This window comes from Diplotaxodon limnothrissa, linkage group LG7 (genome assembly GCF_057381915.1).
Source record: "Diplotaxodon limnothrissa isolate DT_005_m linkage group LG7, D_limnothrissa_male_GT1.1, whole genome shotgun sequence".
Taxonomy (NCBI): Eukaryota; Metazoa; Chordata; class Actinopteri; order Cichliformes; family Cichlidae; genus Diplotaxodon; species Diplotaxodon limnothrissa.
In genome coordinates, this window is record NC_140602.1 from 53,382,952 (window position 1) to 53,401,897 (window position 18,946).

Below are 18,946 nucleotides of genomic sequence, written 5' to 3' on the forward strand. Positions count from 1 at the left end.
AAAAGAAAATGGGCAGGAAACACTGAGATGAGGACAATTTGATGTGAAGACATCCCTGATGTCGGTTTCCTCACTTTCAAGACAGCAGATGTTCAGCTCTGAAAAACCACAGGGTGTCACGCTCAAGTAGATATTAACAACACGGGTTCTTGTCTTAAAACTTGAACCTGGGCCTTCACAGTGTTTCTGCCATCACCACAAAGTCATTTTCAAAAGTACAAAATGTTCTTCATAGCAAATCATCAACACCCAAATCTGAAATTTGAAGGCTGCGTAAAACGACCTCAATTAAAAAGCAAGTAAGTGTAAGTATATGGATCAGCAGCGTGTTGGATTTTTGTCAGATTTTGTTTGATCACATTTATTGACTGGTTACTTTTTGTTTGAGATTGAAACACAGGATCTATTTTTAATGAGGTGCAATTACAATAACTCAATTATCCCAAGGCAAGCAGCCTCTAGTTGTTTCTGCTCTAGTGGTCTGGGTAATTCACGCATCAACTCAATAGCCTGAGTTTTCAGCACGAATGAGAGAAAGTGCTGTGTGTTTGTTCGTGTGAGTGTGTGTGTTTGTGTTTGTGCATGTCAATATCATCTAAGGGAAACAATTGCAGATATTAATGTACCGTTTTGGTATGTAATCTTTAGAAAGGGAGGTTTAATATTCTCTTGATCAAGCCTACTTTTAAACCTGCATTTACAGACTTTTTGTTAGCTGAGATACAACCTACACAAATGGCTATCTGGATCATTGCTTTAAGCTCTAGTTTGGTCTCCACCAGCTCTTGGGGAAAATATCTATTCCTTTAAATTTCCCTCTAATTTAGCTGATATTTGCACTGCTTTTTGCTTTACAGTGGCTTTATCAGTTCTTGTTTGCATTAGCTTTATCGGTTATAGATAACCAAAACAAATAGCTGAATGGTGTTAAAAAGTTCTGTAGAACTGGGGAAGCTATTCTGTTTAAATTTAGCATTTTGAGGCATAGCTTAATTTTTCATAAAGAAATGCTTACTGTAGAAGCTATAAAGTCAAATGAATGAGGCTAAAGCTCAATATCTATTCTTTTGCTTAACAGTCATCCCACAGCCTGTTGTCATAGTATCCAGGTAGAAGAAATAATATTAACACCAAACATTCATTGATATGCCTTTCAACACTATCGCAACTTAGCATTCCCCCGGCAGATAGAAGGGGGTCAGGGAGAGCTCGGATAGACTTCTTATGAATATGAATTTTACAACATACAACACACACACACACAGACGCACCTACACACACAAACACACAGTTGTGCACACACACACATAGATACACCTTCCTATAAATTTACATGCAGGCTCATGTGCACTCATACTTAGTATGAGGCTCTCAGTTCAGACAAAGTTGAAATGCGCTTTTCATCATAAAAATGTATGCAGCTGGTCAGTGCATCTTCACGTTCCAATAAAGGTTGGAAAAAAAGTCTGACTGAACCCACTCCCAGTAAAACAGGTTGAAAGCAAGTCTGTATCTTAAACTCGGTCTGACCCAATGAGCTCTAGTATACTGAAACTTAAAATCAGAGCTTAGTAAAACACATTATAATAATATTTTACTTAATGCATTAGTAATGCATACAGTTAACACATTAAAGCTAAACAAATCATGATCAATAAAGAGTAAAAGTGTAATTATTAAATTATTTATTTATCATGAACAACTCTTCATTGTCAACTAGTTGCTGGCAGTTAAAAAAAGAAGAGGAAATGTTTGAGTCAATCATGAATTGATGAATTTGGATAAAACCAGATCAATGCTACCAACTACATAAAGACACTCAACTACCTTTGGAGAAAAGTAGAAAGTTTTACAGGCTAAGTTTCTCCTTGGCTTTAGCTGCAGCTCAAGCTGTTCTCTGAAGATTTTGAAGGCAGCAAGGCTGGATTCAGTCACCATGGCAACATGAAGAAGACTGCATGATCTCTTGCTCGGTTCTAAGGGGACTTCAAACACCAGATCTTTCGTTTCTGCTATTCAGGACTGCTGGCTCACCAATCTGAACAACGACCATATGCGGTAGGAGGGAATTCATGCAAAAAGTTTGCAATGACTTGGCAAGACATTAGACCAGCCTTTTTCTTTTCCCTTTTAAAGTTGATGATACTGGTAACATTTCTTTGGAAATGTATTATTTAAAGTTGAGTAGGAGGAAATGAAGTTAAAAAAAATTTCAGCTGTTGATATAGACCTATGGCAATGTATTTCCATGTTATAAGCAAATAAAATAAGGAATTGATTCAAACTTATTTTAACCTCCTAGGACCTGCGTCCACATATGTGGACATCACCTTTTGGATTATTTAGACAAAAATACTCAAATTTGCTCTTCAAGGGCCTGATATCTACTTACGAGGACATTATACTGCTACTGTTCTATCGAAATTTTAAACAAATATCCTCATATGTGGCTGTCATTTTTCTTTAAAACAAAAATTAGGTTAAAAAAATCTGGTAATTCTTTGTTTTTACATTCATCAGGTCCCAATCAGCCCAAATATCAAAGATAAATTAAAAATGCATGCCGTGAAAGAGTTTGGGTCTTAGGAGGTTGAGAAAGGGTGAGCAGAAACAGTAGATCTGGCATTCTAAGTCGATAGCAAACTGAGCGAAATGTCTTAGGACTTTGTGTTTCTACTAGTTATATTTACTGTGTACTAAACATGAAAAAATGTTTTGTTTCATTTAACTAAAAATCTTACAAATTTCTTCAGTGAGTTCTTTGTTCTCCATCAGTTCTAAAAGAAAATCTGTTTCTTAAATGCAGTTGTGTCCACCACCTACTCACTAACTGTGTGTCCAACTGAGTCTAACTCCTTATTCGCCACAGAGTGATGCTTGGACTTGTTGTCTTTATATTGTGAAAACATCCCTTTAGCATTTTTTAGTTTTGGTGCTAATATATTTGGTGTCTAAAATAAATAAAATTAAAGTAATTTATTACCTAAATTTTAATGAAGTTTCTTATTGTTTCTATGCCGATGACATTCAGCTGTATATATCTTTTAAGCCTCTAGTCCATAGCACTCTAGTCCAGTGTTTAATCCAGGTTAGTGATTGGCTCTCTGATAATGAACTTACTTTAAATATCAACAAGACTGATAGATGATTATAGCTCCTCCTGAACTATTTCCTAAAATCAGTCAGGCTCTTACTTCTCTTTGGTCAAGTCCAGCATTTGAAATCATGGTGTAATATTTGATTCTTTGACTTGCATATAAAATCGTTGCTTCTTTCCTGATTCTTTCATTTAAGTAACATTCCTAATTTGCGACATATGGTCTACTCAACTGAACTATAAAAAAAATTTTTTCAAGCATTTGTGTCATTGCATTTATCATGTGTGTTGACCAGCTTGGACAAACCATGTCTTTTGTGCTTCCAAGCTATACAGTACAAAATTCTGCAGCCAGACTATTAACACATTCTAGCAAGCATGCTAAGATAGTCTTTACACTGGCTTTCAGTAGATTTTAGGATTTACATACAGGGCACTAAATGGCCCGGCACCACATAATATATCTCAGCTTCTTACAAAATACACTGATGCTTGCTGTCTTCTGATAAACGTGAAAAAGATTTTTTGACTTGTGTCACTGTGTGATGAGTTGGGGTTTAGAACATGTTGGTTTGTTCACAGTTTGGTATTTAGTAGGTTGTGTGCCATGGATTTATCTGAGCTTCTGTGCTGGATATAACTGCTTGTGGTGGCTGAATAGGGCACTAATGGGAAGAGTGAAACTGAACAAAAATAGTAAAAGATACTTTGAAAACAAAAACTTTAAAATATAGCTAGACAGGAAACAATGCATTTGTGTAATGTAGACAAAAATAATATGAGGTTTTCTTGATAGAAGTCAGACAACTTCTGCACACTTCCATAAAAGGGGATAACCATGAAGTAATTCAGTGGACTCCGAACATACATAAAGCAAAAAAATCACATTGGCGTAACTAATATTGTGCATGATGAATATACGTGACACCCTGAAATAAAAAGCTTAATAAAACTGAAATGAATTTTATCCATGTGGAAAATAACACTGCACTTGGTGGCTTGCTTGTTACAATGCTTGTTAGCAGTTTGACATTGTGTTTGGCACATCCTGGTACTTGCTGATAAGGTCACTAATTCACAGTAGTGTCACGTCGAGAAATTTGAATCCTTTTGTCCTGCTTTGCAGTTTGATAAATTCAGGCTTTGGGAAGTTAGGTGTCACATCTATAAAACAGGAAAGCTGTATGAAATGTAATGTCAGTGAGCCTTGTGTTCACTAACATAAAATGAATGCATGTATACTGTATATATTACTATATGTATGTTGCTCACCTGCAGCCACCGGGGCCTATCGAGTGAAAGCCAGCCTGGCATGTGTTACACTTTTCTCCTGTCACACCTTCCCGACAAGCACACCTTCCTTCTACATCACATTGTAGACTCACAGATCCTGGAAGGGTTCAAATAAAGAAAAATGTAATCATAGTGTTGGACAAGAATTCTGAGTATTTTCTATAAATATCTATCTATCTTTCTATCTATAAATAATGAACATTTGTTTTGAATTTCTGTTCCTGGAAGAGAAGTATATAACCTTGCTTCTACACTGTAGCCGATATAGTGAAGCTTTAGTTAATGGAGAAAAAAGGCCATCTGGGGCAGAAAGAAGAGAAAAAGGGAAGCCTGATGGAGTCTGCTATAACCTTTGATCAATATAATGGACTCCAACAGCTCTGTGCCTTCACCGCACACTATTTATATGAAGAGGAAAAGATAGTTAATGTTTTTTGTTCACTTTTCTCTCTCATTCTCTGATGATGGGTGAAGCACAAACATAATTTGTGCTCCACCACCACTAATGCTCCTCCACCTAAAGTTAGGCCTTGCTTAATGAGCAATGAGTCTTTTCATTGATAATGTTCAGTGAGTCAACTGGATCAATTTACACCCGCATGGGTGAGTAAATCCATGGATTTCCTTAATGATCATCGTGGAAGCTAAGGCAATGATAACTAAGATGAGATTGAATGAATTATAAATTGAAAAAGATTCTACTCCTAGGCAAGTTTGGTGAGCTGATGGGACGTAGAAAATATTAATGCAGTGCCATTAATTTTTTAAAAACATTGGCCATAAAATTTGTAAAATTAATCCTATGAGTCCCATTCATTTGTAGCTAAAGCTTGCATATGGTGCTTTTTTGTGCCAGTGTGGCATTCCAATTTAAACATAATTACATTTTCTCATGCAGGAGAAAACAAAAGTAGCAAGTAATGACATTGGCATGGATCATAATTAGGGCTTCAGTTATTATCAAAACAACTGAGATTTTTGTGTCTGCAGTTTACCGTTGACATTGCAGTTGCAGGGTAGGCAGGGATCTTCTGTAGATTTCCGGTAGTAGCCATTTCTGCAGCGCTCACAGTGGGGCCCATCGGTGTTGTCTCTGCAGCTCACACATCGCCCCCCACTGCCAGTGCTCCGGTACTGTTCCATGTCAAACACACATTGGTCTGATCTCCCACTGCAGTTACACTCTGAGAGTGAGGTCGGTGGTGCAGGGAAAAAAAGAGAGAAGAGGTAAGAGGTCAAGAGAGGAGAGCTGCTAAGACGAGGAATGACCAGCCGCAGGGGAAGATACAGAAAGCAATGAAGTTAAAAAAAAAAAAGGATGGCAGAAATAGATGAAGTGGAGAGACACACAAAGGGTATATGCATGTGAGAGATTATGTGTTCTGGGATTGGATCATAATTTAGAGTCTCATTGCTAATCTCATTTCACACAGGCCTAATGAGGAGCCAATCGGCTGTCAGGGGGCACTTAGATAACAGTAATTCATGTTTGTACAAGAGCAAATTACTCAGCTGATAACACACCACCACAGCTCTCATACCCTTCACATCAAATCCCTCTTTAGTTTACAAGTTACCCTGAGGGGGGACTTAGGTGAAATTGCCCATTTTATTATGAATCAAGCTCCCAGTTGAGCTAGAAATAACCATATGATTACCCTTTCTTTTTAATATCTGCACACGGCCATAAACAATCAGAAGAGTCTGTTCAGTGACAGGTTGCTTCTCCCCAAGACAAGAACTAACAGACTTAAAAACTCCTTTGTCCCACACGCCATCAGACTGTTTAACTCCTCTCTGGAGGGGAGAGGGAGGGGAAACAGGAGGACAAAGGAGGGGGGAACAACTAAGCTGCAGTGCCTCTGCACCTCACTGTACAATACCTTGTGCAATACTTTTTGTAAATAGTCAACAGTGCAATAGACTCAATACTTGAAATGTGCAATTCACTTGTATTTTTATTTTTTATTCCTATTTATTCTATTTATCCCCTTTGTATATTTTATTTATATTTGTCTCTGTATTTATATATGTGTGTGTGTGTGTGTGTGTGTGTGTGTGTGTGTATATATATATAACAGTTCTGTAACTGTAACTTCGGTCGTTGCTGTGCTTTTTTTGGAAGTCGAATTTCCCAGAGGAACCCACCCGAGGGATTAATAAAGTTCTATCTTATCTTATCTTATCTTATCTTATCTTAATAAGAAGTCTCATTAGTATTTAACTTATTTCACCGGTTGCTTTTAAAACCTAACATGTGATGAACTTGGGCTCGGTGGTTAAGGACTTTAATGTACAGAGCCTTCATTTGTTTGGCTGTAACTTATACTGCATAGATACAGTTACTAGCCACAAATCGAGGCTTCGCAGGGTTAAAAAACCTACAACTATTGTGACTGCTCTCATTTCCATATATATTTAGAATTTTAAAAGTAATGAGTTCGTAATTATTGTTGATTTAGCACATATTAATCCATTCCTTGGCTGTGGCTTAGCTCTTCTTTGGGTACAAATCCACCACCCTTCTGTGTGGATGTTGCAGTTGTTCTGGAGGTGCTAACATCCAAATAAACGCAGGCATGAATCGGAGCATGAATTTCTTTTGGTTTTAATCTTCGGCTTAGACTAGCAGCCTCTCACCATATGATAGCTTGTATCCGGCCCTTCTATGATCCAGAATTGGAGAAAGAAAAAGCATAGGAACCCAACAGCAATCATTCCCAGCAGCTGTTTCCAGCCCTCTGACCACTAAAAGCCCAATTCTTTTTGTCCTATTTTGGTCTGTACTGCATCATTAAGGGAAACTCAGGCACTTTAGCTCCTAAATGCTCATTAGTTTTTCCATTTGGCTTGTGGCTGCCTGTATTACCTACAATCATACTGACTATGATCTTGCATCGACAATGTGATAAGCTACATACAGTTTGATTACTGATACCGCGTTAATTTGTACACTACATTAGTAAAAGGTTTACTTCAGTGGTCTCTATGGTTCATGTAAATGAGGTAAGAACGGCAACTACTAAGTTTTCTCATTTCTTATGCATTGATTATGTGAGTCCGCTGAGGTGCGAGTGACGTTAATTTCATCATCAAACACTGAGCACAGGGGTCTATGCTGACATCCAGGTGCCTAGCAATATTTTTGTGACCACACACGCTCATCTGCGAAGAATTTACATTTCAATGCACCAACTACGCACGCACCCCAGGTGGCGGATTTCAAGTGGACTTCAAAGAAGTATAACAGGAATGACTACTTGGCCGCTGTGTCTCCAGCTGTCCATGTCCATGTCAGTAACATAATAAAGGCTTTGCTGGTAAGAGCTTATGGAGTCATGTGGGTTTTGAGCGGGTCGGTGTGTGAACGCACGTCTTCACACTTAGGATGGGACTTCTTAATTGCTTTGTGCAGTCACTGGAACTAAGGAATTTGTGTTTAGTAAACATTCTGATTCCAGACTGTACAGACTGCTTATTAAAACCAAAATACCTTGTTTTCTTTTCCTTCAAGTGTTAAATACAGAAGATGAGGCAAGTGGGTGTGAAGTCTTTGAAGTTGTTTAAGGGCACCTTTGATGAAGTTGTTCTGAGTCAAACATGTAATGTAACAAATCACTTCTGCTGCTGAATCATTAGTGAGGGAATGTGATTACATTTTTTATGAGAAATCTACATAAGGAGTAATTGACGACTGCTGCCTGCTGTATCTGAAAATTAAATTAAAGAGAATGGGAACTAAAACTAAAAGTCGTGGCTTTAAATCCCCAATGAATTTAAAAGTGCCAAAAAGTTTTTTAAATCAAACATGAACTGAAGAATCAAGTCATTATCTCTGGATTCATCAATGTGAGTTACCTGTTTGCGTTTAATAAATTAGGTTTATTCATTGCTGCAGCTCTAAAACGCCATCCTTGAGTTGTAGTTCAGATTATTGTAAAAGATACAGCAGGAACCAGCAATCTTTGCTAGGAGAAGACTTACAGATGCAACATGGATACTGAGGTTCTTGGGAGAATTAGATTAGGAGTATGGAGAATTATTGCACATGGGTAAACTGAGAGTTATAAACAGCAGTACCAGTGACCGATTAAATTATACTGTTACATATTGTACTGCAGTAATTCACCAATGCATGGACAAGGAGAACAGCTGGTTTTCTGGATGGCTATGATCCTTGATAATTCTGTCGGCCTTACACAGACATCAGGCAGATCTTTTTAATGGCGGGATAGCTCTTGGCAGTGACGATCTCTGATGGCTGCCCCAATCTCTGTCGTGATTTCCAGCTTTTAGCAAGCAACTTCCATTCCAAAACTGTCATACAGCCTGTCACCAGGCTGTCGATCGTGCTTCTGTGGAAGATTCAGGAGATAGTGTCTTGTAAAACTAAGTGTCCTCAGAAAGCATGAGCACTGACGGGCCTTTCTGTCCGTGATGTCCATGTGAAGGTTCCAGGATAGATTCTCAGTAATGTTCACACTGAGTAAGTTGAAAGTGCCTACCACTTCAATGTTAGCATAGCTAATATGGATGAGCCAGTGTTCTCTTCTGGATGATCGTTCACTATCATCTCCATTGTTCTGCTGATGTGAGAGAAAGGTTGTTGGCCTGTTTAGCTTTGTCGGCTGTCTCATCATTGTCTGCAATAAGGCCTACAACAGTCCTATTGCCTGCAAACTTAATGATGATGTTCTTGGAAGTGAAAAAGGAGCACAAGAGTACACTAAGAAATCGCACACTGTGTTTTCAGTGAGCGAGGAGGAAGGGTGTTCCCGTTTTCCAGATGGGTGAGGGCAGTGTGTGTTGCCAAGGCGACTGTGTCGTCCATGACTCTGCTCCTTCTGTGGGCAAATTGAAGAGGGTCCAGGATGTCGGGGAGCAGCAGATGTGTTTTCTGACCAGCTGCTCAAGGCACTTCATGAATGTCTAACTCTTTATATTTTTTTACATATACATTGGTATTTGTTCCATTTCTTAGTGGAGCAAATACTAACATTAGACAAATATAACCAGTCCAGTTTGTTACTCAAGTGGAAACATGTCCACCTAGCCCGTCTAGGCCAATGATATTTATGGCCTGAACTGCAGTTCTCATCCTTCAAAACACATCTGCTATCCCCAGTTCAACAAAATCTGACAACCACCCCACCTACAAAAATAAAAAGTTTCTGAATGACTCACTTCTGATTGACGCCAGTGGGTAGCTACAGCACAAATACAACTGGTTGTCTCAACTTGTCACCTCCCATTCACTCTATCTTTATCATGTCAGGTAGTGGTAGTGTGACTGCTGCACAGGCTAGCTAATAGCCAAGTAGAAATACTGTCAGAAACACTGTGAGACAGTCACATTTCAGCTAGTGCTACAAATACACATTGATATTTCAAACAATATTTACTCATTCATAAAGACAACGTATTACAGTGCAGTGCAAGATATCTGGCAACCAGGCTTTACTCTTTTACCTGTAAATGTGGTTCTCTATAGTGAAACAAGCTACAGGGCAATCAGAACATGTTACTTCTGATCATTCGAACTTTAGCATTGTTATGAATCTGTTTTTACTATAAAGCTCTATTTCTGGTGTTCTCTTTTTTTCTTTACTATTACATTTTGTAATTTTTTTAGTGCTATGATTTTTTTTTAGTGTATGTGACTATAATGGTTTCGGCTACCCAACTGTATTTTATATTACTCTACACTTTTTTTTTAACATTAACTGCCTTCGATGTTGGCCGTGTTAGCCTCCTTTCTTGTGAGACATCAAACTGCTGAGCACATTATCATAAGCATGTTACAGTACAGCATCTTTGCCATCTTAGTAACGGGGTGTAAAATAACTGTAGCTGAGCAGTTAAGGTTTTATACGTATGTGGGACGAAGATTGCTACCAGCAGAAAGGGAGAGGGGAGCTGAGGCAGAACAAATCATTTGAGGCTGTTTCTCAACAAGTTTAACATGAAGACTCCCCCATACAGCTCTCCATAACTTGTGTTAGGTTATCTCGTCCACATTTTTATGTTTGCCCACCCACTGCTGTCTCTTTAACATGCTGTTACAACAGTCCTGTCCTGGGGACCACACAGCTTGTGCGTCACTGTGGAGGCTTCATGCAAGTAAGTAGGCGCTGTTAGCTCATTGCTGAGTCTGATGATATAGTTCACAAAGCACTTTAAACCTCCCAGAATGCTACGGCTCATACATTCTTGAGTGGCCTTTAGGGTCGAAACCTACAGGATTACAACAGGAATACAGACTGTATTGCACTCTTGATTGTTTCCATCTATCAAATGGGGTTTTATCAGTTTAACAGTGGCACTAGCTGCACTTCTTGCTGGACCAACAATGAACAGTGCATTATGACAATCACAACTAATGGTGTGACTATAAGGAGCAAATAAAATAACAACCATAAACCTTACCATTTATGTCTTGTTTAATCTGAGCAATTAGGGTAACTCAGAACCTTATGTTTAAGAGTGGAAAATCTATCGATCACAAAGCAAGAAAGTTCAATATATTTATCAAGTAAATAAATAAATAAACACAACTTTTATTACAAATACTGTTGTAATTTAGTTTTAAAAATGATCTAAACCTACCAAACCTGATCTTTATCTGACTGCGCTGCTCACATAACGGGAGCGACAGTTTTACCGGAATACAAAAACTAATAAATGTTTATGGATAATTAGATTAAAAAAAAACAACAACAACAAAAAATCCCAAACAAAACTATGGAAAACTGCCAAATCTGGAAATATGGTTTCATTTCTGTCTTCTCAAAATTATGATTGTGTAACAGATATGAAACAGGAAAGTCTGTAGTTTTTAGTTGCTTCTAAGCCTCCCTGTATTTTATATTCCAGTCCATGTTGTTGTTTGTTGTTTTCTTATGTGCTCAATAAATCCTCCGTATTTAAAGTTCGACTTGTTCTTTGTCATTTTGCCTCTTAATAAACCCCTACTCACCTCTCCCTGCTTATCTCTTTTTCGTTTGTGCTTAGTTCTTTACGTTTGGGTTTTATTTTCTGTGTTAGTTTATCTTTCTTTTTGGACTTTTGTTGGCTTGGCTCTGTGACAAGGCTACAGCATCCTGTTTTTTGTTAATGTATTCATAAATTCATTAAAGTCGCTTTGTTTTTTGTGCAAATTGATAGTCTGTGCCCTTTGTATGAACTTTTTGAACCACCATACGGCACAATAATCTTTTGAGAGAACCACAATCCCGCATTTATGTTTATTCAATAAATGAGGCACCAAAAAAATCAAAAGTGACTAGAAGCACAAGATGTAACTTCTACTCTGTATTTACATACATGCATTTATAATTAAGGTTTGCTAGTTAGGACAGAACCTCACAGGAAGAAGGTTCTGCGTGTTCTCCCTAAGCATCCAGAGGCATTCATATTAGGAAAATTATTGACTTTAAATTGGTTGAAACTGTGGATGTAATTGTCATGGTTGTTTGCCTCTCAGTGAAGAACAGATTTATCCCACCTCTAAACCAAAGGTCATCTGGAAAAGTCTCCAGCAACCCCTGAACTGGATGATGGCTCAGTCACACTAGAGGAAAAAAAAATCGGATGGCAACTTCTTTACAATAAAGAAAAATCAGTGGTTTTCCTGGAATCCCACCAAATGTTTTTGCACTCAGTGAATCAAGTTCAGTTTTGAAACCCAAACCTCTGGACAACCATTTTTTGATCACAAGGTGATTGCACAGGTTACCTGCTGAGAGGCAGCCTGTCTCCAAACCACTGGAGGCTGATAAAGTTGCAAAGGTTTGTAAATAACTGCAAAATCATGTATAGACACTGTCTAAATCAGTCTGCACCAGTAAGCACAACTTATCAGCAGCCAATCTCTTTGCAATATGTGACTTGTCGTACCTAGTTGCCAACTGGTTATATTCTGGTTAAGTAAGATTGTCAGCAGCTATGTCGTTTTGCAGTTAAATAACTGTCCAGTAACTATTGGTGGAGGCATTTCTGTTTTAGATCGTTGAGGTTCTGGATGTACTGTGAATGTAAGTGGACTAAATGAATTTATGTGTATGTAGATTGCAACAGATAGTAATTTTTGCCAATATTATCACTTAATTGTGATATTTTCAATTTTGGAAATGTATGGATTTAAATGCTACCTGAAGCTCCTGCACATTGTATATCCAATGATCACATTCCTCCGTTGCTCATGCAGCACAGAAAGTGTTGCAGGTGACAAGACAGGTCAATAAGTCAACAAACAAAGGTCCAAGCTCTTCTGTGTGCATCTTTACTGTACATTAAGTGGATGTTTCATTACATTCTGCACTGTCCCTGTGAGAAACATGGACGGTCCTGTGCCCTCAGTAAGACTATGAGCCAGTGACACTAACTTTTAGTGAGTGGCCAGTCCTGCAGCATTCAGACTCCTACTGAGGGCTTTCAAGGACTCTTTAATTTGCAGATTATGCCTATACAAGCGTGGACGATGCCCTCTTATTGCTCCTTGGGGCGTTGTCTCAGAGAAATTAATCTGGACATGCAGTAAAAGCGAAGTTCTTCTTTATCTCCTGTGGTTTTAAGAGCACATGACCCCTCATAGCCCAGAATCACCACTTATTTCTGTGTGGCATGGCAAAGCATAAATAATCAAAGCTAAATAAAAAGATGTGATACTGTGATATGAAGGCTGTCTCATCATTTTGATTATTTTGATTATAACTCCTGCCAGCATCAGTCTGGGAGTTAGATGTTTGATCAAAGATCAAAAAGACAAAAATCACATATGAGGTTGTATTTTATTTTGATTAATTTTACAGGGGCAGCCAAAATGTTCATGCTGATCATTTGTTTGATGAGGTATGTGATTTTAGGATGTGAGTGTTCAAAGATGTTGATTTTACAAACAATTTCTTCTTCTTTGTCCATTATTATTATTATCATTATTATTATTATCTTATCTTGTAAGCAATAAATACCCAAAGTGTCTGAGCGTATGCATAGTAAACATTAATATCAGTGCTGTGTATTTTGTGGCCAGTTTACCCAGCACTAGTCTTTATTTTTCCTTCTTTTAGCAGCAAGGAATGATTTTGGGAGTGTAAAGGAGGTTGCCACCCTGCGTCATCTGCAGGGGAGGTAATGTAAACCACTCTTACTGCCTTCTGCCCTTTATATGAATAATTTCTTAGTGCTGTTGCAGAACACATTGCAGAGAGGGACCAAAATCCCTGCAGGCACAATGATTTCTCATTTTTACATTTAATTTGCTGGATGAATGAGACGTCCTGCCAAGAGAATATAGAAAAGCAGCAGTGATGAAGCAGCCGAGGCAGAGTCATGCTTCACATACTGTATATGTATAAGACTTTTAGCGTACTACATGGGACCTGGCCCCCACGTGGTGATGGTCATCATGTCATGACCACCACCATCATCTCAGCTTATCCAAAGTACTGATGGTGATTATTATTTTTGTTATTAAGTCTGTATTTCTTTACAGGAGTCCTCCAAAGTCTCATCTCTAACATAATAATGCCATAATTCTCACTATCTACTTTCCTTCTTGCCAAAAGAATGTGTAATGACACACTCTACAGTAATACATACAAAACTGGGACAGGCAATTTCATACATGTTTTAATCTTTAATGTGTTTTGAGGTTCAATGCAGCAAGGACTCATAAATGTGTTTTATATTGCATTTACTTCCAGGAAATATGCTTATTTGTTCTCTTGGCAAGAGTTAGACATTAAGGAGGCATCAATTTTTCATCTAAGCTTAAATATGAGACTAGAGCTCACTACACCCAACTTCAACATGGCATTAAACCACAAACTGATGTTTTTTGGGTTTGTTTTTTTCAGATAGATTTGTGTCACTGATCCAACAAACTTAGTGTGTCAATCAGCCAACTTAAGTGAATTGTTGTTTGTGTTTGGACAAAGTCAGTCTGGCTTTTCCCCCCTGCTTTCTGTCTTGGTTGGATTGTATATTTATCCCAAGGTTGATTGATTTTGATTTTTCAAATGAAAAATTGCACTCTTTCTCATCTAATTCAGTAAGAAAGCAAACAAACATATTCCCGGAAACAGTGCCTTTAAGAGTATGCTAAACCAGTGTGATGGTTTGGTGTATAAAATGATATAAAATATAAAGATTTCAACTTAGAAGCCATCATGTTTCGCTGCTGTGAGTTATACTGCTATGATAATAATGTTTGCTTAGTAGCTAAACATCCTATAAATCATTTTAAACCTTTTAAATATGTTGAAGGTCTTTGAGTTTTATTGGGAAAGCTGATTTCTCTCTTCCCCTCAGAGTCATTTACTTATATTATAAAACCACCGTTTAGTATAATGATGAGCCATGATGAATAACATAAAAGGCTCGCACGCCCCTGGTTTTCAGCCGGGTTTTAGGGACAGCAGGAGCAGCTGGTCCATGGACCTTAGTGATCTTGAGGGAACATATGGAGTTAAGAGCTCAGTATGGTGGCAGTGATCCATTAAAAGTTTAAAAAACAAATAATAAAATCTTAGAATGGATCCAGAACTGAACTGGGAGCTAGTGGAGAGATGCCAGGACGGGGAAATGTTGTCTCGTTTGCAGGTTCCGGCTAAAAGATGAGCTGAAGCACTTTGGTCTGGGCGTTAAGGGAAGCTTTTCTAAGGCCAATATAGAGCGCAGTGCAATCGTCCAAGGGGCATTATGACAGAAGTTGAATAAGACGTTCAAAGATTTTACAGGATAAAGTGGATTTGATTCTTTATGAAAGTCTCAAATGATAAAAATGAGCTTTAATAACAGAATTCATCTGCTTATCTAGTATAAAATCACAGTCCAGTGTGATAGCAAGGTTAGTCACGTATGAATGCAGGGGACCAGGTCCAAGAGACGAGGAATCACAAACACCACTGGGTCTGAAAACAATGATCTCAGTCTTACTTTCATTAAAATTCCAAAAAATTAGGCCATCCATGCTTTGATATCTTTCAGACACTTCAGTAGTAATGTAGGACAGCTGACATTTCTTTATATATGATTTGTTTGTTTTCAATGATTCATTTCTCTGTCCTTTTATTATGTCTATAGGGAAGGACTTTTTTCTGAGTTTCCTCATCATGGGTGAGGTTACAAACCATTACTTATCTCTACCATCCAAAATATATTAAATTTAAATTATCTCAACATATTAGCACAGCTGTGACACAGGGTTTCATTTCAGTTGCTGAAAAATAGGAATAAAGCTTGTTCTGCTGTGGTCAGTGCTGTTCTGACTTGTTGTGGCCTGTAGGTAGTTAAGGTTACTTATGATGTAATGGAAAACAACTGTGATGAGTCCTCAGTCATGTGCCAGATGAGGCGAAAAAGTCTCAACGTAAATAAACTGGACAGGGTTTTAGAGGGAAAAAGTTTTCAAATTTATGTGACACTGGGATGTAATGGGGTGTAGTGTGAAATAAGTATAGTACCATTCTGTACTGGTTAATGGTTTGAGGTTGATTGGACTGAGTTGGAAGTCTTGTCAGATAATGCAATACCTATTTTGAACTCAAAAAGCTCACACAAGAACTCCTTAGCTGTAGATTTTCTTTTACTTTTGGTGCACAAAAAGAAGAAACTGCATTGACTGAATGTTATGGGATATTTTTCTTCCACTGTACAAATCCCAAATATTATAAATTTCTACAAAACCATATGAACAATATGAGATCTGATTGTGTTACTGTATGTGTAATAAATATTATAACTATTTCTCAGACTCTGTAATCACTTATCTGTGGTCAGAGTTTCAGTGCAGGATTTGGTGAAAGTTGTGCAGACTGGTTTGCTAGAAAAATACTTCACATTGTTTCGTATGTCTGTATCAAAGAGTGAACATTTTCCAGTTAATAAATGACTAGACTACTTATTTAATGAAATTACCAAAATAAAACATTTTGACATGTGACCATACATTTAATATAACAGGATTATATAGCTGTATGCAAAAGAAGTACTATAATCCAAGCAGCAAACACACATTTACTTTTTCCTTTTATCATTTATTCAAACTTTATCATACTTGTACTTTATTTAACTTCATGAGCTTGGGATAAAGAGAAGGTAAATGTCAAATTCAAAGGTTTTTATATGCTAACAAAGAATTTATTGTAATCTTTCTATTAAAGTCTTTTTGGGATTCTTTTCCTTTGTCTAGCCTAAAGTCATGTGAAAAAGAATGTTTTCGCAGACCTCTATGCAGTATTCTCGATATATACACCCCATATTTCAATAGCTTGTAGAACTTGACTGTGTGACTGCAAAGTGCCCAAGAACTGTGGCTACAAAAACAAACACAAATTGCTAATCCTCCACCATTGTGTCTGTGAAGGTTCTCAGTCATCCAGGTCATCGTAGTCAAAGGAGCTTGCAAAGAAAAGCGTCTGGACTTCTTTAAGTTGCTTGAAGACGTTTCACCTCTCATCCGAGAAGCTTCTCGGATGAGAGGTGAAACGTCTTCAAGCAACTTAAAGAAGTCCAGACCCTCCACCATTGTGCTTGACAGTTGGTATGAGGTGTTTTTGCCGACATTTATATAGAATTGTTGTGGTTTCCAAAGCTAAGTCATGTTGCCAGGTTTGTTTTAGAGAGTTTCTCTGGCAGCCAAACAAGCCATACTTGTTCAGTCATTTTGTAATTGTACTATCAGGAGCTTTAATGTTTCACATGCTAACTGAGACCTAGCACTTGCGATTTGTCTGAGCATCGTACAGTCTGACCTATGAGTGAACTTGCTGTGACATCCACTCCTGGGTAGATTGTGACACTATATTGGCACACATCTAAATGCTCCTGAAAGCAATTTGACAAAACCTTTTACACAGGTGCACAAACTTACTGATGATCAAATACAGTTGATTAACTAATCAACTGCAGACTAAGTAAGTGTCTTGGTATTGTATATTCTACACCAGCTTATCATCATTTTCAGCTTAGTGTGAAATTAATGTTAGAAAAATTTCTCAACCTGCAATTGCTGATGATGATCTTGACCTGGCTACTTTAAAGCAAGCTAATTTCATGAACATTTAGCAGCTGGGTTTTCAATATTAAATGTTTATAGTTTATATATCTATGTGGGTTTTATGCTAACGTTGTTGATGCTAATAGTATAATAAAACCTTATTAATGCTAAATAGCATGATTATTACTGGGTGCTACCCAACCATCTTTTTTCACAGCAGGAGTTTAGGGGGCCGAAATAAAATGTTAAGTATGTGATGTATCTACCTTGTTGACGACCTCACAATAGGTATGCAACAAAATGATCACAGTATACAAGCTACAACGGGATCAGCAATAAATCAGTGGTTTAAAAAAAGGGATTTAAAGCATGTACCTACTGGAACAGCCTCAGGCTAAGCCACTTCCAACATCAAGCAAACAACAAAAAATGGTGAAGGCCCAAAGCAACCTGCCCAGGCTATAAATGATTTCAGTCTCAGAGGGGGAGAATCTTGATGAGAATGACGTTCCATTGCACTCCTGATACGCACGCACGCACGCACGCACACACACACACACACACACACACACACACACACACACACACACACACACACACACACACACACACACAGAGCAAATTGTAGCAAAAAGGTTTGTGTTATTTCTCCACACCTTAAGACCAAAAAAACCTAGCCAGGTAAAAAACAAAAACTAAACAAAATACAGTCTGAATTCAAGTTTGTATAAAAAAACCACACTAATATTAAAATTACTCATAAACACACAGAGTCACGTTCACATAATATTGAAAAAACTCTTGTAAAAAGCCACCTAAAGCTTCCATTTACCACCTGCTATTGCTGTTCAGACAAGAACAACAGCAAAGACAGCGGTAATAATTGCAAGATTGTCACACTTTTCTTCCTTTTCTTCTTTTAAATGAGGCTCTAAATCTGAAACTCCCCGAACATTGTGCCCTGTAAAGATCATAAATTATGACTGATGGAACTGTGACAGTTTTTTTATGTTTTTATGGCTGAAATAAAGCTAAGAAGATAAAACAGATGCTTTTCTGTTAATCTGCAAAACAGAAATTAGTCATCTTATTAACAAACCATTTATTTTAATCAGCCTGCTGATATTACTGCGAGCCCTAATTCTATGTCAAACATGATCATCGTCACATGGTATTACAAAAAAAAAAAAAAAAGGTAACCATACTCTTTCTTTAAAACACGATGGGTAATGTGTCAAGTGTCATTTTATGTGGGAAGATTATGCAAATTTTCCCAATTGACCAAAGCATTGTGCTGACACATTCCATCCAGGGTCAGCACTGGGTTATTTGGAATGACTGTACTTGTGCTTATTCGTGTTGTTTTAAGCATTCTGGTAAATGTGGGTAATCGTTTACTTAACACTGCAGTGCTTTATCTTGTGCTGAAATGGAAAGCCTTTGAGGAATCTGATCCTTCATTCAAACCCATTGCGTGTGCTCACAAACAAAAACTGCAATGATTAAGAGACAAATTTAATAAATTGGATTTTCTGAGATGATCATATATGATATGA

General features: G+C 37.7%; 1 protein-coding gene across 1 annotated transcript in view; it reads right to left on the reverse strand.

The window, feature by feature from the left end:
* Positions 1 to 18,946, reverse strand: part of LOC146629224 (laminin subunit gamma-1-like) — an 83,911-nt gene that overhangs the window by 21,564 nt on the left and 43,401 nt on the right. The window contains exons 5-6 of the mRNA XM_085357121.1: positions 5,386 to 5,574; positions 4,370 to 4,487 (exon numbers count right to left, since the gene is read on the reverse strand). Coding sequence (XP_085213247.1) covers positions 4,370 to 4,487; positions 5,386 to 5,574 — 307 coding nt within the window. The remainder of the gene's footprint in view (positions 1 to 4,369; positions 4,488 to 5,385; positions 5,575 to 18,946) is intronic.